The sequence below is a fragment of the Vulpes vulpes genome, chromosome 15 (genome assembly GCF_048418805.1).
Source record: "Vulpes vulpes isolate BD-2025 chromosome 15, VulVul3, whole genome shotgun sequence".
In the NCBI taxonomy this organism is placed as follows: domain Eukaryota; kingdom Metazoa; phylum Chordata; class Mammalia; order Carnivora; family Canidae; genus Vulpes; species Vulpes vulpes.
Genome location: NC_132794.1, coordinates 75,242,011 through 75,262,483, shown reverse-complemented (window position 1 = coordinate 75,262,483; position 20,473 = coordinate 75,242,011). Strand labels below are relative to the sequence as shown.

General features: G+C 56.7%; 1 protein-coding gene across 19 annotated transcripts in view; it reads left to right on the top strand.

Annotated features, from left to right (window-relative positions):
* Window positions 1-19,692, top strand: part of GRAMD2A (GRAM domain containing 2A) — a 32,063-nt gene extending 12,371 nt beyond the window's left edge. For 2 of the 19 annotated variants that reach the window (XM_072739064.1, XM_072739068.1), the window contains exons 2-12: window positions 10,953-11,045; window positions 12,106-12,257; window positions 12,581-12,656; window positions 13,246-13,349; window positions 13,951-14,049; window positions 14,174-14,245; window positions 14,762-14,824; window positions 15,789-15,933; window positions 16,194-16,293; window positions 17,154-17,258; window positions 17,528-19,692. In XM_072739064.1, the coding sequence (XP_072595165.1) occupies window positions 12,147-12,257; window positions 12,581-12,656; window positions 13,246-13,349; window positions 13,951-14,049; window positions 14,174-14,245; window positions 14,762-14,824; window positions 15,789-15,933; window positions 16,194-16,293; window positions 17,154-17,258; window positions 17,528-17,531 (879 nt within the window). In that variant the 5' untranslated portion in view covers window positions 10,953-11,045; window positions 12,106-12,146 and the 3' untranslated portion in view covers window positions 17,532-19,692. Of the gene's footprint in view, window positions 1-479; window positions 663-1,640; window positions 1,775-6,105; window positions 6,237-10,656; window positions 10,696-10,952; window positions 11,046-12,072; window positions 12,258-12,580; window positions 12,657-13,245; window positions 13,350-13,950; window positions 14,050-14,173; window positions 14,246-14,761; window positions 14,825-15,788; window positions 15,934-16,193; window positions 16,298-17,153; window positions 17,263-17,527 lie in introns of those variants that run through there. The other 17 variants (XM_072739062.1, XM_072739069.1, XM_072739072.1 and 14 more) reach the window with 17 other exon arrangements.
* Window positions 19,693-20,473: the final 781 nt, after the last annotated feature.

The following is a 20,473-nucleotide window of genomic DNA, read 5'->3' as shown; positions in this document are numbered from 1 at the left end:
ACACCCATCATAAACCCTCTACAATGACCCCTTTCTAATTCCTTCCAAATACCCGCCCCCCATCTGATCAGCATACATTGGCTATCAGCTCAAAATGCCACTGCTTCTTAGGGAAATCCTCCCTGCTTTCCAATGCTGAGTCAGGACTCCCTGACAGGGGTCCAACTAGGACACTGTGCTCTTCTTTCATAGCGTAGATTACACAGTTATAATTATGTGTTGATTTGTATAAATATTTGTTTCATGTCTGCCTCTCCCGCCAGGCATTTCGGGGATAGCAGCTTGCCTTATCCCTCCTAGTATACACAGCACTGACACAGAGCTGGTGTTTGCAGGAGGGAGGCAGAGAGGCTGGCGGCCCTTTAAGGACCATGATCCTGCCAGCCTCTCCTGGGAGAGGAGACCCTTTGACCACAGGATGGTCAGTGGCCATTTGCAGTTCACCCAGCTCCTAACTCTGCCTTGTTTTTTCCCCTCAGACAACATCTGCTTTCCTTCTTGGGCTGAGGCTTTCTCGCCCCTTTGCAGAGAGAAACTGAGGCCCAAGAGAGAGGGAGTGGCTTCTCCAAGCCCCCATAGCAGTGAGAGGGGTTTCCAGGCCCGCCTCTCTGTTTTCCTGCCCCAACTCCCCCAGGCTTGGGGCCACAGACAGGGATCCGGAGGTGGGTGTTACAGGCTGGTGGGAATGGGGTGCGCTGGGTGGTATCCATGGCTGGACGGAGCGGACTTGTCCCGGGAGCAGCCGAGCCCCCTGGAAGCCCTGAGTGGGGGCGCTGGGTGGCTGGGGCTGCCTGGGGGTCCTCCCTGGGCAGGCCCGGCACAGGGCAGCCTCCAGGAGCACAGGGGTGCTCTGTTTCTTAATGAAAGCCAGTCTGTGTTTAGACCTGAATGACCAGCTTCTTGTCTGGAAAGGGCCAGGCCCTAAGTGGCCGGCCAAGAAAAAGTGGTCTGTGCCTGCGTCCAGGGGTGGCAGCTCGCACAGATGCTTCTGCAGCAGCAGGGCGCTGTGGGGTGAGGCCCGCAGCAGGCCGGTCACCCCCCGCAGCACCAGCCGCCTGCTCCACGGTGCAGCCCGGGCTAACCCCGGACATCCCAGGAGCTAAGCGTCCATGCTTCGGCTCTTTGTCCTGTTTGTCTCCTTGGTGACTGTCCTCGCTCGCTCCGCAGGCCTCTGAGCTCTGGCCTCAGACCTCCCGTGGAGGCGGGGGAGGAGAGGTGGGGTGCTGGGCCTGGTGCTGTCTGGCTGCAGCCCCGGGGAGAGGTGCAGAGGTGCAGCTCAAGCATTGAGCTCTGTGGGTGCCTCTGTGCCTGCTTTCCCCGGGGCAGCTGGACGTCTAGGCACCCTGCAAGGTGCATGGGGACACAGAGCTCTCAGTGCTGCAGGCAGGGGGGTTCAGGCTCAGCCGGCAAGGCTCTGAGACAACCTCCCCCCCTCTGGGGGGAGGCCTTAGCCTCTCAGATCCCCACAGCAGCCCTGAGGATCTGCAGGTCAGACTGGGGATTTGCCCCTATTTTACAAGGGAGCAGACCCAGAGAAGGTGACAGGGGGTGGGGGTGGGGGAGTGGGGGGGTGGGGGGGTGGCGGGGGTAGGGCTCGAGGGCAGCCAGAAGCAAACTGGAGTGACTTGCTCTCCCTCCAGGCCTTGTGTTTGGTCCCGAGGTCCCAGTGCTGCTGAACCAACTACAGAGGAGCTTCTCAGCGGGGAGCCTTTGTTTATTCAGGACACAGTTATTGAGCACTTACTGCATGCCTGAAGCTGTGTGTGGCCCAAGGGTGAGAGATGAATAAGGAAGACTAGTGGGGAGACAGCCACATAAATGGGCAATACAGCCATCTGAGCGCACCCAGTGCGGAGGCAAGGCGGGAGGGGCCCGCAGCTACCAGTGTTGGGGGATGAGAGTTGAGAGGGAGGAGTTCTCAGCTTGGGCAGGAGCACGTTGGCTAAGCAGGGCCCAGACCGAGCTGGGGGGGGCAGCTCATTAGCAACTCTTCCCAGTGCCCGAGAGGAGTCAGCTTGAGCACTTTGATCCTGAATTCCGTCCCTGTGAGGACGTGGGCCTTTTCTAGTGTGCCCCAAGAGCCAGGCCTGGGTGGAGGAGGCCTGAGAGCAGGGAAGAGGGGAGTTGGGGGCCTTTAACCAGGGTGGGGCTGGTCAACCAAGGAGCTAAGGGCTTGGCTCACCAGCTCTGGGCTCCATAGAGAGACCTGGGCCGTGGGCAGTGTCCTGGCCGCCAAGAGTGGGGGACGGGGACAGCCTGGCCTTGGCCTCTCAGCTCCTATTGGGTGGAAGGCCCAGGAGTTTCCGAGATGCCTGTAGGTAGGAGTCCTTCTTGGCAGCAGAACTCAGAGGGGTCCTTGTTCGCCCAGGATGCGGCCACCCACAAGGACCAGCTCTCCCAGTTTGTTTAGTTCTTTGAGCAAAGAAGATAAAGACTTGGTGGGGGTGAGGGAGGGGAAGGAGTTTGATCCAGGGAACCCCACTTCCCACAGGGGGCCCTGTGTGGCCATCTCAGCCCAGATCTCTTTTGGCCTCCCCCCGCACCCCCCATTGTGTCTAGGGGGCTACAGCAGAGAGCACAACACCAGGCCCTGAGCCCCCTCCCTCCCCTCCGGGTCCAGGGGGCTACAGCAGAGAGCACAACACCAGGCCCCGAGCACCCCCAGGTCTACAGGGGGCTACAGCAGAGAGCACAGTACCAGGCCCTGAGCATCCCCAGGTCTACAGGGGGCTACAGCAGAGAGCACAGCACCAGGCCCGAGCACCCCCCCCCAATGTCCGGGGGGCTACGGCAGAGAGCAGAGCAGAACCCCGGGCCCCGAGAGGGTGCAGGCGTCGGCCAGGCTGGAGTTCGAGCTCTCGCCCTACCTGCTGGGCTCTCCCCTCCTCCGACCTGAGCCGCGTCCTGCACCCATGGCGGCCTGTTGCCTGGAGGTCCCAGCCACACCTGTCCCCTGCTTCTCCCCAGGGGCCCCCGCCACTGAGGGGGCTGGACTTGGGCTGGACATCCTTCCCCTCCCCGTGGGGGGCTCACGGGGCATGAGTGAGCGCAGGCCTCTGTCACTGGGCCCGGCTGAGCCTGCGTCCAGAGCCACCTGTCCCACGCGAGTGCAACAGGTGACATCATGGTGTGCCCTGGTTTGAGGGCTTTGGCCAAAGCAGGGGGGCTACGGGCCTGGCTGCAAGTGCTGGGGGCACCAGCACAGAACTGAAGGGTAACAGCGGCAAGGGGGGCAGACCCTGACCCTCCCACCTGGGGCCGCCCCCCCTCCCGCTTCTCTCTCCCTCTCTTCACTCTCTCTAGGCCAGCTCTAGGGGCGCTGGGGGCACCAGGGGCTCCGCTCCAGGGTCCCTGCAGCAACCTCCCTCCTGCCCGTCACGGCCTCTGGCTGTGCACCTCCTGCCTGCTCTGCCCTGGTTAGGATCCATTAGAGATGAAGTCAGAGGGGCCCCCGGGGGGCTCAGCTGCTTAAGCGTCTGCCTGTGGCTTGGGTCATGATCCCGGGGTCCTGGGGTCGAGCCCCACATGGGGCTCCTGGCTCAGCGGGGAGCCTGCTTCTCCCTCTCCCCCTCCTCTCGCTTGTGCTCTCTCTCTGTCAAATAAATAAACACAATCTTTAAAAAAAAAAAAAGTAGAATCGGAAAAGATCATCTTTTCCTCCAGAGAGGCCCCTGGTCAGCTCGCAGCTGGCTTTGTGTAGGTCTGGAGTGCCAGGGTCCTTGGGTGCAGACTGTGACATCTCGGGAGGCAGGGCACCTGGTGTTCCCCATTCCCTTTCATCTCCAAGCTGCCACCGGTGGTCAAAGTGCATCCCTAGTGCAGGTGTTCTCAGACCTGCTCCTGAGAAGTAGGCTCACACCTGCCCCGCCTCAGTCCTTTGCCAGGGCTGCTGAGCCAACAGCTGGATTGGGAGCAGCGTGTGGCCCCCCCTTACACCCAGGATGGAATTCAGTTGTGGGGTTTTCTCTCCTCTTGTCAGCAGAAACAGCAAAGCAGTTGTCCTAGATGAGGAATATCAGCTTAGAAAAGAAAGCGAGGTGCAGCTTCTATGTCAGAAATCATAGGATTATTTTTGCAAAAGAAGATTGCCTTTTATCTCCAGGTTTTAGAGTACTGAGGATAAGCCTGACTCTGTCAACATTCTTCCAGTTTCCCTTTGGCAGAGGTCCTGTCAAGCAGCTTCTGGGCTGTGTGTCAGAAAGGGACATAGGGAGGCTCTCGGGAAGGACACGGAGCCAAGCCGCTGCCACATGGAAAGTTGCTCCTGCTTCCTTGGCATGACCTAGTAAATGTGCTCTGTGACCTTCACCGATGAAGGAAATCTCTCCGAACAATGTGATTCCTGTCTTGCTGAGGGTGTCCTGGAAATCCAGAGGGGCAGGGTGAAGGCACAGAAGGGTCCGAGGATTCACCCTGGGTCCCAGAAGGTATGCTTCTCCCTCTGAGCTGCAAAGAAAGGAGAGAAGTTGGGGGGCGGGATCCATCCAGTGGTCTCTTCACGCTGGTTGCGTGTTTCAAATCACCTGAGAGCCTTGAAAAGCCTGAAACCCGCCCACCAATTCCAATCCCAAGTGTTTACCCATAGAAATGAATACTTGTGTCCACACGACAGGTGGTGGAATGTTCCTGGCCACTCTGGAAACTGCCCAGATGCCCATCTAGTGTCCAATGAATAAATCAGTTGTAGCATGTCCACAGAATGGGAGTCTAAACACGAGTGAAAGTGCAGTTTCCAGCTGCACACAACACCATGGACGGACCCCACAAATGCATCGCTGAGTAAAGGAAGCCACGGGAAAGAGTGTGCGTGGTGTGATTCTATTCACAGAAAGTCCGCAGAGGCGGAGGCAGCGCGTGCCGTGGAGACCTGGAGGGTGGCTGTCCTTGTGGGCCTGGGCGAGGGGATGAGACTGGAAGGAACGGGGGAAGGGCTGAGTTTCTGGGGGCTGGGTTCCAAGTGTGTTCTGTTGGTGAGATGGATTGGATTGTACACTGATTTTCTGTGCACTTTTCTGTAGGCAGTTTATTCTTTAATAAGTTAAAAATATGTAGTTACCTAGCTGCTACCCCAGGGGCTCTGACTTAATGGGTCTGAGACCGGGCTCAGGCATCATTTTTGTTTGTTTGCTTTTTATTTTTTAAGAGATTGTATTTATTTATTCATGAGACACACACACACACACACACACACACACACACACAGAGGCAGAGACACAGGCGGAGGGAGAAGCAGGCTCCATGCAGGGAGCCTGATACGGGACTCCATCCCATGACCCCGGGGTCAGGATCTGAGCTGAAGCTCAACCACGGAGGCACCCGGGCGGCCCTCTGTTTTCTAAGAAAGCTCTCCATGTCATGTTAGCAGGTACCCAGCAGGCTGCACAGCGGAGTTAGCGGGATGGACTCTCTTCCCTGTGAAGGTGGGGAGCTGGGTGCTGAGCAGCAGGTCAAAGTAGAGACGGGCCATCTGGGGGGCCTGGGGGTGCTGGCGTTCTGCGCTTTCGGGGATGTGCTGGTGAGGAGTATTTTCTGTTTGGAAGAGGTCTCTCCGGGGGGGGGTCACCCCAGGGCTGGCCGCTGCAGGGGTGCCAGGCCCCAGAGGATGCTCTAGTGCCTTGAACGTCTGGGAGGAGCAGCCTGGGAGGTGCCAAGGCGCCCCAGGGGAGCTGCCCATGCTGGCGCATGCCCCCGGGCTCAGGCTTGGGGCCTGGGTGCAGCTCCCACCAGGGGCACAGAGGGGCCGGGGAAGTTTGCCCGGGGCTGCTAGGGGAGCTGGAGGGCACAGGCCAGCCCAGGGCCATGCGGGCGGGTGAACCCTGCGGGGAGTCAGCCCCCCCCACCAGCCTGTGCTTTCACCACATCCCATCCCACCCGAGCCCCTTCATCCACTTCTCTCGCCTTCCTCCACCCCACCCCGGGGGGCCCCCTTGACCAGCCAGGCAGCAGGGACAGGGTACCCCGTGGTGCTGGGCCTCTCCTCGTGATCCCAGGGCCTCCGTGAGCCCAGGGGCTCCGAGTGGTGCCTCTCCCTCCCACTGCCTTGCTTTCTTCTTCCCCTCGTCCCTCTTGGAGTGTCACCCTCTTTCTTTCTCTGTCTCCTTCCCTCTTGGTAGCAAACACTGGGTGCCTGCTGTGTGCTGGGGACACAGAGATGTATAGGACACACCCCTGGTGGACTCAGAGTCGCCTGGGGGCAGACGGATGCATAAACAGACAGACCAGCTCAGGCCAGTGTGGTAAGTGCTGGGACAAACAGCAGGACAGAGGGGACTGTAGAGGAGGGACTGACCGGCTCTGCAGGGGGGAAATCAGGGAAGGCTTCACGGAAGAGATGATATTTGAACTGGGGCTTGAAAAACGAGTGCAATTCCCTGGGTGGATGAGTGTGGGGAGGAATTCCAGGTGGGGAGGATGCCCGGCTGGGGAGGGCCGGGGAGGGCCACGGCGGGCGGAAGCTGGGGCTCAGGTGAACCTGCAGGGAGGCTGGCAAGGGGAGCAGGAGGCGCAGGAAGGCCTGTGCAGGAGGCGAGAGGGAAAGCAGCGCGAGGCCGCAGGATCAGATCTGGGCCCAGCGCTCTGTGGGCGCAGATGCAGGAGAGGGCCGGGCATGTGAGCAAGCTCGGGGTCAGGATGGTGGGGACCGGAGGCAAGCGCAGCGAGATGGGGTCTGGTTAAGGCTTGGTGGGGCCCTGGGGACTGATTGGTTGTGGGGCGGGGAGGAGAGAGCTTGGGGTTCCGGCTTGGGCACCTGTGGTGGAAGGAGCCTTCCAGGGATGTCAGGTGCTCAGAGGGAGCAGATCTGGGGGGATGACAATGAGCTCGCCTTGGTGGGTGCATCCAGATGGCGAGCTGGAGCTCAGGAGGAGAGGTGTCAAGGGTTGAGGCTCAGATTTGGGAGTGGCCGCCTGGTGGGAGTATTTTGAGCCTGGGAAGCATCCAGAGCGAGTGCACGTCAGGGGTCCCGAGAAGCGTGGTCCGCAGTTCTGCAGGAGGCAGCTGCACCCCAGTACCTCTGGGTTCCCTCCTCATTGTCTTTCTCCTCCTCTCCTGCCTTCTCTGTGGCCCTCCTTTCTCCACTGCCTGAGAATGCCCCAGCTCTGCTAGCCGCCAACCTCTGCCCTTTCAGCAACCCCAAGTGGTCGGCCCCCCACTGGGCTCACATGTGAGAAGCTCAGTAAGTATTTGTGGAGGGAAGGAAGGAAGGCTTGTGGGCAGGACAGGTGCCCGCTGTGTGCCCTGGAGAGGCCTCTTGCCCTGGGACCAGGCTTAGCCGGTGAAAGCGCCCCTTCTGAGGGGTTCCCCACCTTTTCTACCCCCTCTAATGTCCAGAGGATTGGACCTCCTCTGTTGCATTCCCTTGATGACAATAATGATACGGGGGCTGGGCTTTGATTGCAAAAATAGACCTGGACTTGGGGACTTCTGCTGTCACCCCACAGTGCACGTGTGGAGGTGGGAGGGGCTGCGTGAGCAAGGGTATGGTTCACAACACACGGGGTGGGAGCAGCTGGCTCGAGGAGGTGTGTGTGGAAATGCACGGAGGCTGCCAGCAGGGCGGGGGGACCCAGGTCCCCCACTCTCCAGCTGCCTGCTAGAGAGGCCTCCTTCCTGGCCTTCTGCGGCAGGGCGACCATTGTGCCCCAGACCTACCATCGCATCTGACTTTGCTCCCACGTTTTTACTTTGACTTGTCTAAACCCTGTGGGGGAGAAGGCTAATGGGTAGAAAGTCTGGCTTGGTGACGTTGAAAGCGGTACGTTCTGGCCACGGGCAGGGTCTCTGTAGCAGGGCATTATGAGGACAGAAGGGACTGGCCTTCACAGATGGGCAGGTAGGAATGGCTTGTAACCATCCCGCTCATGCTGCGTAAAGGACTCGCCCGAGTATAAAGATATCTGAGAGTCATTTCCGCCCAGTGGCTGCATTTTCCCACCATTCTTTTCTTCCTGGAGATGCTGTGGGAATGGACACAGCCTTCTTCAGATTTTCTCTGGTCCGTCTCTCCTCCAGCCTCACTTACTGTCCTCACCCGGTCATTCCTCCGATGGGTGGCGTGTGGGTGCTGCATGCTGGCTTCGCACTCAGCTTGGGGCCTTTGGTGACGGGGGAGGCAGAGTCCCTGCCATGCCGGAGGCCCCAGAGATGAGCGACTCCAGCGCTGACCCAGTGTGGCAGGTGCGGAGAGGGAGGCCAGGACTGGGGTGCCATGAGTGCCTGCAGGGGGGGCTCCCCACTAGGCCGGGGGAGGGCCAAGGGCAGCCCCCTGCCCCCCTGAGAAGGTCACACTGGACCTAAGGATGAGTTCAGTTTAGAACCCACGTGCAGGCATGATTAGGTGATAGTCCTACCAGTTGGTAAGTTTGGCTTCCTTTTCTGTAGGAGCCCTTCTGTGACTCTCCCTCTGTGTGCTCTCGGAGCTCCTGCAGCCCTGACACCTCGAATCACCCTTTCCAGTGCCCGAGTAGCGGGCTCCCTGCCTCTGACACCATGGCCAATGTCCTTCTTGGGGTCTCGCTCTATCTCTGGTCCTCTGGGTTAGACTGTGTTCCTCCGAGCGGGCCCCATGTCCTTCTCTTTCCTGACGGCCCAGTAGAGCTCGCCGGCTGCGGGGTCCAGCTCTCCGAGGGCTCAGTGGTTGGACTTATACACACTCCGCCTTGGGGGCCTCTCCAACCAAAGCACTCAAACCAAGTGAGGAACCAAGAGGTGGGAGACACGGCTGGAATCTGCCCACATGAACATGGAACAAAGGGATCTCTGGGTGGCTCAGCGGTTTGGCGCCTGCCTTTAGCCCAGGGTGCGATCCTGGAGTCCCAGGATCAAGTCCCACGTCGAGCTCCCGGCATGGAGCCTGCTTCTTTTCCTCCTCCTGTGTCTCTGCCTCTCTCTCTCTCTCTCTTTCTCTATCATAAATAAATAAAAATAAATAAATCTTTAAAAAAACCCCAAAAAACAAACAAACATGGAACAAAGCCAGAGACAGAACTAAAAGGCAAATGACAAACTGGGGGAGATGTTCACAAAAATGATAAACTGAGGACTAGTATTCTCGAGAAAGCATTTAATACAAATCAATAAGGCAAACGTGAGGAACCTCAAAGACCATTCACAGGTGAAGGTCCAGTGGTTAATATGCATACGTGGGAAAACTCGCTCAACCCATCAGTGAGCAGAAAGAGAAATGAAAATAGCATATTTCCATGTATCAAATTTGCAAAAGTGAGAAAAAGAGAATAGCCAGGGTGAGGGAGCCATCCATCCCATGGATGTCGGGAAACGGGTGCCCTCATGTCGCGCTGATGGCCGTGGTCACCAGCAGAGCGTCTGGAAGCACTTTGTGAGTGGCTGTAAAGAGCCCGAGAAAGGTGCACTCTCTACCCACGAATTACACTTCTGAGAATCTGTCTCAGTCATGGACGGGGACACGGGGAATCCTCATCAGGTCACGTTAATTAAGCAACAAAAGTAAGATATATATATTATAATGCATAATTCCATTCACAAAGGTTCTGTATTTATGCATAAATCTTTTCCACGGGTGATTTTTGAAGACTTCCTTTCCTTCTGTGTGATTTTGATCATCATATTTATGTATTAAATCTTTTTATATTTTCTATAATGAGCATAATAAAAATCAAGAGGGGGGAGAGAAAACCCTCTTGAAATGTGAAAGGAGGGAACCACATAAATATAGTAATTACCTTTGCGAGTCAAAAGGGTCAAATCTCTAGCAAAACGTGTCACTTTTTAAAGCAAGATTAAGGAAACCTACGTTAGTGTGTGTACCAAGATTCTCCATAAGGTTAAAGGCAGAGGTCACCAGGCCTGTGACTGTGGCTGGTGGATGGGCTGATGTTGTGCGGTGAGGTTACCCGGCTCTTCCTTGTGTGACACTGGGTCCAGCTGGTCCCCTGGCGGGTCTCAGTTTCCTCCTGTGTACACAGCATGGTAGGGGGCGCAGACTAAGGCATCTGTGAGGGTCTTGGCAGATCTCGGCCGAGTGGGAAACTCTGTTCCTGAAGAAGAGAACCTTGACTTGCCCGGTGACAGAGCCGAGAGGGACCCGGGGCTCGTAGTGACAGGCCTCAGCCCCCAGCTCCGTATTTGCTGAGGCTCCTCATCTGCCCGGGGCCTTGTACCCTACCTGTGACCACTGAGGGCCCTGCCTTGGCCCTGCTCCTTGGCCGCCCTCTCTTCCCATCAGCTTCCGGCCCTCTCAGTTGATGTGTTGATCCCTAGCCTGTCTTCCCTGGAGGGGCGGGAAGGGGCTGTGGAGCTGTTTAGTGGAGGCATGAACTCGAAAGCCACTGGGGAACCCCACCTGCCCGGGGAGATGGTGTCTCCTCCCTCCAGGGCCCTCTGTCTGGGACATTTTTGAGATGGTTTGGCTCTCAGGGCCAAGGTGAAGGCCACCAAAGGCCACTTCATGGTGTGGGGCTGCCCCTGCCTCCCAGCCCGTAGTCACCTGTGGGCTGACCGGAGCCCCTCCCACACCATCTGTGGCACCAGTTCCCCACCGCTGCTTCGGCTTCCCGTGCTCAGCATCCTTTCCCAGATCCCGATGGCTTAGGGTAGTGCTCCCCAGGCACCTCAGAAACGTTTGCTTTCAGCCGGGAGCGAATCTTAGAGTCCTCCCTCCCACTGTGCTTTATCAAGGGTGCGGCCGATGGCCTGCCTGCCTGGTGCTCCACCAAGGTAGGCTGATTTTCCTTCCCGTCTGGGCATAAACCGACCTGCAGGCTTCCAGAAAAGGCGGCATGTGGTTGCCTTCTTTGTTGGGGGCCCGAGAACCCCTGCCTGAGCTGCTGGCCTCTGGACTGTGACACCTGCAGCTTCAGCCTGAATGGCAGGGCTGGTCTGGGTGCGGGCGGAGGAGCTGCCCTGGGCATGGAGCTGTTCCCCTAGAGCTGTTCCACAGACCCCCTTCCTGACGTGGGCCTGTTTCTGCTCAGCCACCAACAGATGCATGGAAAGACGGCTTCTCTGAAGAGCCCTGTGTCCTGCTCAGAGAAGCTAGCCAGGGTTCAGGCACCCCTGGACTCCAGGTGAGGCCCCTCCCAGTCAGATGTACATCCGGCTTGGGGGTGGGAAGGGGCAAATAAGAAAGAATGAACTCTTACCACTTGCAGTGACATGGTGGGAGCTGGAGACTATTACGCTAAGTGAAATAAGTCAAAGACAAATACCATATGCTTTCACTAATATGTGGAATTTAAGAAACCAATCAAATGAGCAAAGGGGGGAAAAGGGAGAGAGACAAACCAAGAAACAGACTCTGAACTCTAGAGAACAAACTGGTGGTCACCAGGGGGGAGGGGGGTGGGGGAACAGGTGACCTAGGTGATGGGGATTAAGGTGAGCACTTGTCATGATGAGCAAGGGTTGAGTCACTATGTTGTACACCTGAGACTAATAATTAATTGGCATTTAAATCAAGTCTTTAAAAGAATAAAGAAAGAAAGGGGCAGAGGGGTTAAAGGGTAGAAAGGGGACCTTGCGTCAGGTGTTGGGCTGGGCACAACACCCAGAGGAATGGGGACCTCTTCCTCCCGTTCCGGGGCCTGTCCCAGCTCGGGGCGACCTAGCAGGGTCTGGGACCCTCAGGTTACCAGCCTCTGCCCTGCCCACCTTGCCCTCAGGCCAACCTGGCCAAGGTTGCGTCCCAGCACCACCCCTCTCCCTCAGCCTTGGTAGCCTCCATCAGCTCAGGGGAGTCTGCTGAGCTCCAGGCTGCGGGGAGGAGGCTGCAAGGAGGGCAGGCCTGCGGGGGTCATGGCCCAGAGCCAGGCCCCGGGCCGTGGGTCTGACGTCTCCACCCCCTGCAAAACTGGTCCCCATCCCCACGTCTCCTGCCCACTTATCCTTGGCTCTGCTCTTCTGCTTATCCATTGCCAGGGAAGCGGGAGAGGGTCTGTGGTACCCAGGGGTGGGCAGCTCCTCAGCGTCTGGGAGATGCAGGCTCAGGCCCCCATCTTGGGGGGCCGCTGTCCACCCCTGTCAGGGAGGAGGGCCCCCAACGTGCAGGAGGGCCCTCCCCGGGGCTGTGGCTTATCACCTTGTGGTGGCTCCTAGGGAAGGGCCTCAGTCTTCAATCTCTCCCCCAAGCTTCTGGCTTGAAGCCAGGGCAGACCTGGCACTGAGGATACATGGGCAGATCTCGAGGGTTCCTTGTCCCTGGAATGGAATGTCTCCTTTGCAGTCTGCACTGGCCGGAAGGCTTGAAGGCTGAAGAGATAAAGAAGTGTGGCCGAGAAGGGGTGAGTGTGCAGAGGCCGCCTTTTCGCTCCCACCAGGGGAGGGGCTCTGGGCTGACCCAGTGGCGGTTGGCTCCTTGGCTGCCAGATCTGTCACCAAGGGAAACCTGAGCCAGTGTCCCCTCCTGGGTGGCCGTGGGGCGTCCCCCGGTGATAGGCTGCCCCGTCAGGACCTCCAGCCATTGCCACCGAGAGACAAGCTGGGCTTGGAACTCAGCCTCTCACCCCCACTGTGTCCCCGATGGCATTATTCTCCAGTGGCTGGCGCAGGCCCCTTGGTGGTCCGATCCCCCAGGACGTCTCAGCCCCGGCTTGTGTGTTTGCAGACGCTACTGAGTAAATACAACCAGCAATACCACAAGCTGTTTAAGGACATCCCCTTGGAGGAGGTGGTTCTCAAAGGTGAGCTGTCCCCCTGGTGCGACTGGACAGGGGCCTGGAGTGCCTGAGGCCCAGGTCTTCTCCTCCGGAGCCTCCAAGGCACAGTTTTGCTATGGGAACTGGCTGCCCTTTGGATGTGGTTGGACCTGTTTTCTTCAAAAGTATGAGAAGCCCGGGCAGATTGGGGATACGAGATGGAATTTATGAAAGTTTTCTTGAGGCGATGTCAGGGCTTCCTCTCACTGAGAGGCCGAGCAGGAAAGAACAGTCATTGATACTAACAGAAGTACACAGTGAGCGTGTGCGAGCGTTTGCACGAGGCCCTCTGTCCACAGCAGGCAAGGAGTTCCGCCTGAGGGAGCAGGAACCCCGGCTTAGGGAAGGAAGAAAGCTCTAGCAGTTTAGTGGGCTCCGGTGGGGCAGTCAAGACTCTCAAGAAGGACTCGGGGTGCTGGTGGAATGGGTGGGTTGGGGCCTGGGGCCAGGAAGGGAAGGGGGTCTGAGGAAGGCCGTCCCTGAGGCTTGGCCCTGGACCCCTGAGTGTCGGACCAGGCCCTGGGGCTTCAGGGCTGGCTTGCTCATGGCCGTCTTCTTTCCTGTGACTCCCCAGTGTGTTCCTGCGCCCTTCAGAGGGACCTCCTTCTCCAGGGCCGGCTCTACATCTCCCCCAACTGGCTCTGCTTCCATGCCAGCCTCTTTGGCAAGGATATAAAGGTAGTAATAAGTGATTAAGGGCTGCAGTGGGCCATGAGGCTCCAGCGGGGAAAGACACCCCCTACCCTGCGGGTGGGCATCAGGCACCTGGTGAAGCCTCTCACGGGAGCCATCCCACCTGGTCTCCAGGGAAGTAGCTCCACCCCTTCCAAAGCAGGGCCCTAATCTAGATTCCACATCTGGCCAGAGCTGGCCGAACAGATCACAGCCAACTTATTCTGCCTATGGGTGCCTCTGAAATGCCTTCGGTATCAGAGTGGGATGTCTCACTTTGGGGGAGCCATAATTGTGGCCAGGTGGGAGCTCAGGGAACTCTTACCAGAGTATGGGGATCACCAGGGCAACCACCCTTGGCCTCTTGGATAATAGGGTGAGAGCCCAGAGCAGTGTGCTGCCAGGCCTGGGGCACGGTGGTGGGACAACTGGAAGGGGAGCCTGCATGAGACGTGGAAGGCTTCCATATCCTCCCACATAGGTGCAGGCTTGTCCATGGTGTCCGTGCTTGGCTGATGGCCGCTTGTGGCTGGGGCCCTGTGCAGGAAGCAAAGGGACCATGTCCTTGGGCGTGAGTCCTGAGACCCCCGTGCCTCTCCGCCCTCAGGTGGTCATTCCCGTGGTGTCTGTCCAAATGATCAAAAAACACAAGATGGCGCGGCTCCTTCCCAATGGCCTAGCCATCACCACCAACACCAGCCAGAAGGTCAGTGAGTCCTTGGGCCAGCCCCCGCTGGTTAGTCTCCTGTCCCAGCCCCGGGATCCTGATTCTGGCACCCTCTCCAGTCTGTACTTACCCCACCCTTTTCTGTTTTCTTTCTCTGTCCCAGTACGTCTTTGTGTCACTGCTTTCCCGGGACAGTGTATATGACATGCTGAGGAGGGTCTGCACACACCTACAGGTATGGAGCTCAGGGGCAGGAGTTGGGCCAGAGAGGTTGCTCAGGCCTAGACTGAGGTCTTAGGACCAGGTGGTTGGGAGTGGTTGGCCCATCTTTCCAGCACAGGGACCAAGGGCAGGGCGAGGGGAGTAACGGGCTCAAGCCCAGCGGATCCGACCTTAGTCCTTGGACCGAGTGTCTATGAGCATGTGCCTTTTTTTTTTTTTTTTTTTTTTTTTTGAGCATGTGTCTTTGAGTCAGAGGCCGTGAACGGACAGAAGCATGTGGCTCCTTTCCAGTATGCCCGTGGTGAGACAGTGGGGAGGGACAGCAGCGTGGGGAAGCACCTTGCCATGGACTTGCCCTCTGCTCCAGCATTAACTAGGGCACCCCTGCAAACTCTGGGAGCTAGGCTTCATCTTGACCCAAGGTGGCTTATTTGGAGGTAAAGCTCTCTTGGAGAGGGCTAATAGCCCGTCACTCCTGACCTTGGCCGTTACAGATGGACAAATCACCCCTGTTCCCTTTCTTCCTTAGCCTTCCAGCAAGAAGAGCCTGAGTGTAAGAGAATTTCCAGAGGAACCTGAGTGTGAATCTCTGGTGAGAGCTGAAGCTGTTGGTGTGAGAGAGCCCATGGCTCTGGGGCTTCAGGCAGGGGCCCACAATGTAGAAATGGGGCTCCAGGCTCAAGAGCCAGTGGCCACACTATTCCAGGGGGTACCCTAGACCTGAAACACTCCATTCCATGCAGAGCCACTAGGCTCTGGGCAGATCTGCTGACTTTCTGAGCAGAAGAGATGTCCAGGCCCCTGGACACTGCCGAGGTTGGATCGCACACCTGTACAGCCACAGAACCAGTGACCTATCCTCTTTGGCGGAGTCAGGAGGGCCCTCCAGGGGATAGAGGTGTCCTTGGGGAAGAACTCCAAAGGCTATCCCTGTGGAACCCAGACAGACTCGTTTGAGATTTTCTGAGGTCCCAGCATTTTCCTTTGCTGTTGGGTTCCGGGTAGGCAGAGCTGAGTCTCTAGAACAGTGACAGGGATGGAAATGACCCCAGGGTGTTCAAAGCCTCCTTAACTAGCCATTAAGCATTGAGTCAAGCATACAGTATGCACAGTACTATGCAAGGGACAGAGGTGATGATCCCATTTTTGTTGATAGGCACCCTAGGTACCCCATGCTAAGGTCAGTGATGGGTTAAAGTCTGGGTTAGAAGGATTTATCCCACCTAAGATATATTGTACCAAGTTTTCTTGGACTCAGTGGATGTGAGCAAATACCTGGGTTAGCTCATGTCTTAGATCCCACTGTGGTTCTGTACTAGCGGTCTTCAAAGACATTGTTCCCTGGAAGAATGGGTGGTCACAGCAAGGGAGCAGCTAAGAGAGACACGTGGTTGCTATGGCAGTGGTTTCCCTCCTTCTGGGTACCTGCTGTCATGCTCACTTGGTATCCATGTTGGCAATATCTCAAAAAGCTTCGCGAAACCTCGTGTGGGCCCCTTAGGATAGGTGAGATCCCAAGGCTCACACAGAGACAGTTTTTCCTGATTTCTCTGCAGGAAGTCCTCATCCCTGAGATGAAGTGGAGAAAAGTGTGTCCTGCCTCCAGGTCCCTGTCCCTCCCAGACAACATCCCTTGTATCCCTCGGGCATCCATGGATTCCGTGGACAGCTTCTTTCCCTCGAGGAAGCCTCCAGGGTCTGGTGAGCTCAGGGTGCTCCTCGTGACTGCTTGCAAAGACCAGGCTTTCCCTGCCCCCACTTCTGCAAAAGGAGAAATCACAGCCAGCAAGGCTTCTGAGAACTGTTTCTTACTTTATCCTAATCCATAAGGGAAAGCCAAGAGCCCAGGCAGCTTGAGAGAATGGGGGGCGGGGCGGCTAGGAAGGGGTGTGTGTGCTCCTTGCTGGGCTGGGCTCTTGCCTCCTGCCCCAGGAAGATGCCATACTGCTCTCCTATCGCAGAGAATGCGGTCTGTGAGGAGGAGAAGCTGGAGGAGGAGCCCAGGAGCGACGGGGAGCTGAGGCTCTGGGATTACCAGCTCCTCAAGATCATCTTTGTGCTGTAGGTGACTATACTGGGGCCGGGGGCCAAAGTTGCCTGGGTATCTGGCTTTTGGAGCAGGGGCCTCTGTGTGTGGGGAGGTCACTGTCCGAGCGAAGGGAAGGCCCTAAGTCAACTGAAAGCTCCTGGGTGTGTCTGGAGGCTACACAGCAGGCCAGTCTGCAGCACGACAGAGTGTCTCCAGTTTTTATTCATGCACCCCTGTAATTTAGAGTTAAGGGTGCACAGTAGAGAGGGAAGGATATGAAGCTGTTGAAAAAAAAGGAAAAATTGCACGGGATTGGGGAGGGGGAGGGCTGACAAAATTGGAGAGGGCCATCCGACAGGCTAGGGGAGAGCCATGGCCTTCCTGCTATGCCTTCAGAGCCATGTTTTTGGAAGCGCAGACTTGCCTATAATTCTACCTACGGGCCAGCAGAGTGGTGAGCGTGGTGGGACATTTTATGAATGGCAAGCCCCTGGCCTCGCCTCCCCTTCCCTCCTGACTTTCCTCTGGTTCTGCTGGCTGAGTGCCAGCTGTCAACCTCCCTTGCTGGGAGAATGGACCTACCACTTTAGGGGATGATCCTAGTGGCCTTGAAGAAGAGGCCCAGGACCAACGTGGCTGGTCAGGGGGAAGGTGGGCTCCGTTTCAGGGCCCACATTTCCTGCTGGGCTTCGAGGACACCTCCGTGGGGGCGAGTCTCAGGACCCCCACACAGCCTCTGGGAACAAAGGTATCCCGGCCTGGACGCAGCTGAAGGGCAAAGGATTCTTTCCTTCCTCCAGTTGCAGGAAGTAGCTTAGTCCCCATCCTCTTTGGTGAGCCTCTAAAAATGCCCGTTTTACAGATAAGATCTCCTTTTTATCTCTTTCTCCAGGATCTGCTTCTTGGTCATGTCTTCATCCTACCTGGCATTCCGCATCTCCCGGCTGGAACAACAGCTGTGCTCTCTGAATTGGGATGGCCAGGTCCCTGGGCACAGGTGATGCTCTGTCTCTTCCTAATGCCTCGGGGATTGAGGGTGAGGGACCGCAGCTAATACCTATGGCCATGCTGCGTGTTGTCCTGGTTGGACTTGGCCCTGCCCTTGAGCTGGCTTGATGGCCCCAAGCAAGTGTGTGCAGGGTACACAGGTCCTACCCTGACCAGCTCTTGTTGGGGTGAGGGAGGAGGGGGGCAGAGAAAGGCTCTACTGACCTGTCTGCTTGCCTTCTAGTCCCTTTCCCTGATCTGGGCATCTCTTGTGTGCAGGTAACAGCCACCTTGGCTTCTCCAAGAAGAATGCTCTGGGTGTTGAGTTTCTACCAGGGACCCCCGTGGTTTATGCTGCTGCTGTGCTGACATTGAGTATGAAGGAAAATACTTCAGATCCTTCTCCTCCCTCCCACTCTTCTCCCTCCTGTTTACAAAGCTCCTACAATTTGGGGACTCAGACAAAAAGCCAGATTCTTGGAACCAGCTGAGAAATTCTGTATGCTAAGCTTCAGCAAGCACTTGGAAAAAGAAAATTAACTTGTTCCTTGGAAACAGTCTGGCATAGAAGCAGAGCTCTAGGAGCCACCAAGGGACAAAGGCCACGTCTGGGTACCCGGAATGCCACTCTCCACCGTGTCACTGCAGTAGTGGGACAGGGGCCCGAACCCAGACTGCCAGCGGGGCTTTGCTCTCTCCCAACATACTGTGCTCCCTCTCACTTGGGCCCCTGCGAGTCCCTGTTCTGGGGCCCAAGGGGCTCCTCTTTGAGGAGCCAGGCACCTGTCAGGCCAAAGACAGACTGGGGAAGTGGGGGCGGGAGAAGCTACGAATGAGGAGAAGAGGGTGTATAGCTAGGATTCCAGCCCCGGCCCTGTGCCGAGGCTCCGTCCTGGGCCCTCACAGAGGAGGCTGGCCGAAGTAGCTGCCACTTCCTGGTGAAACGGGTGGGGTGGAGCAGGGCCTTTGATCACTGTGGTCACAGCCCTGGTACTGCGCCTTCCCCTGGTGTGCCCCAACAGTTCTCAGGCGCGCCCCAGGCGGGAAGGAGAGGCTGGGGGGGGATGTCGGTGGCTTTGATTTGAGCTCTTGCTTTGTACTTCCTGCCTGCCTGCCTGCCTGGGAGGTCATGACCAATAGCAGCCCGTTGGGGAGGTGTGGCTGGGCAGCTGGGCTACCAGGGGGCAGAGGTCACTCATGTCACCTGCAAGCAATGAGCTGCAGGCCAAGGGAGGGCCCTCCATTCCATGAATAAGGTGGGAGTGTCCCAGGTGGGCCTGGTACAGTGCAGGGACCAGGGCAAGGGTCTGTGTGTGATACCTCTGGGGACAAGGGAGGTAGAGGATGGGAAGAGTAGACACAGCGGTGGCTTTGCCTTCAAGATTCCTCCGTCTCCGCCAAGGCCTTCTCTGCTCTCAGAAGCTCCTCTGTGCCTTAGAACCCGCCTGCTTTCCCTGGGACTTCCCTGCTGCGACAGTGCCTTTGGAGGGGTGGAAGGGCCTTAGTGGGGAGGTCAGAGGTATCAGGCGAAGTCACTGGTGATGGATGGGGTGAGAGGTCTCAGAAACACCTTTTCCTTCTTCAAACCCCTGAGAGGTTAATCAGGGAGAAATTCAAGTGGAAATTAGTTATTGGGGAGTCAGGATTGTCCTGTTTATGACAAACCCAAATGAGGATTTGAGGGACCGTCTGTAGGTGACAAGTCCCTAAGCTTAGACTGATGGTCTCTTCAGCCTCCACACTTACTTCAGGCTCTAGGGGAAATCTTCAAGCCTGCCTGGGGGTTGCTTGCACCACATCTATGGTGTGATGTGTGTCATGTGAAATGGTGTGTCATGTGAAATCATGATTCCGTTCTCCCCACACACCCCCATGGGGTAAAACCCCATCTTTTTTTGGAACCAGCCCCCCCATCACGCCCTTCTATTACATTTTCAGGGAGCTAATCCTACTTGCTCCAGTGCCTCCCCGCCTTGGTCCTTGCTGAAAGGCAGAGAGAATAGGTCCATTCTCTGAGCCCGGCTAGGTGGAGCCAGAGGCTCATGAGACGCCACCAGAGGTGCCAAGTCCTGGGTATCTGTGCCGACATGCTGGTGAATCTAGTCTCCAGTCATGCCCCAGGCTCAGAAAGGACAAGAGGCCTGCTATAGGGTAGGTGCCTTTGGAGGTCCTCTGGGGTCCAGGGATTTCAGTGGTATACATGTGCCTTGTCATTCTGGAGGGTCCTCTCTCTGCTTCTCTATTGCTCCTCAGCCTGGTCCTTTGGGGCCAGTGTCCTTTCTATTGTGCTCATTTGTAAATTATGTGTATTTATACAGACCTGCTCACATTGGCTGATGCTCCTCTGATTCCCCGAGAGATTGGTTCAACTATCCTTGGGCTGTTCCAGCAGGGCATTAGCCTTTGAAAATATTTTAAAATACAAAAATTTGATTTTTCTAGTGTCCTGTGGTATGAAAAGTTCATTTTTAATCTTTTGACTACTCACAAAAGGTACTTGTACTGACGTATTTGGCACCGACGAGACTGACGGAACCCAAGGCATTCCCAGAATCTCAAGTACTCTGCAAATCTCACAACACTAGCCGGGCTGGGCTGCCTCATACTTGAGGCGTCTTGGGAAGGGGAATAGCGGCCACAACCTCCCTAGGCGTCTGCCTCTGTTGGGGGGACACCTAGAATGCTTTCCTCTTTCTCTTGGGTGGCTCCAAAGCAATGTCCCTGGTTCAAATGATACTGTGCTTCTGACTCAGGAATGAAAGTCCAGAGCTCAGAGCCAGAAAATTCCCATGTCCCTTTTACGTGACATCAAGCCTAGATTAGGGAGGTTAAGTTTCAATTTGGGGCATATCGCCTTTCTTTTTCCCTAGGATGCCCCCTCTGGAGGCACTGGGGACATAGTGAACATATCAGGCTGTATCTCTGTGTCCCCATGGCACTTATGCTCCATGTATACGTTAGGTTCCAAGTAAATATGTAAACAAGTAAGTACAGGTTGTGATTAGGTTCCATGAAGGGGAGAAATGGTGATAGGAGAGTAAATGGGGAGTTGGCTGTAGATGGGGACTCAGGAGATGTTCTCCGAAGTGACATTTAGGTCAGTGTTAAAGGATGAGGAACCAGCCATGGGAGGAGCGTTGCGTGGTAAATGGACCAGTAACTGCAAAAGGTAGGAAAGAACGCATGTGTCTCTGCACAGAGAGACTGTCTGCATGACTCTAGGGT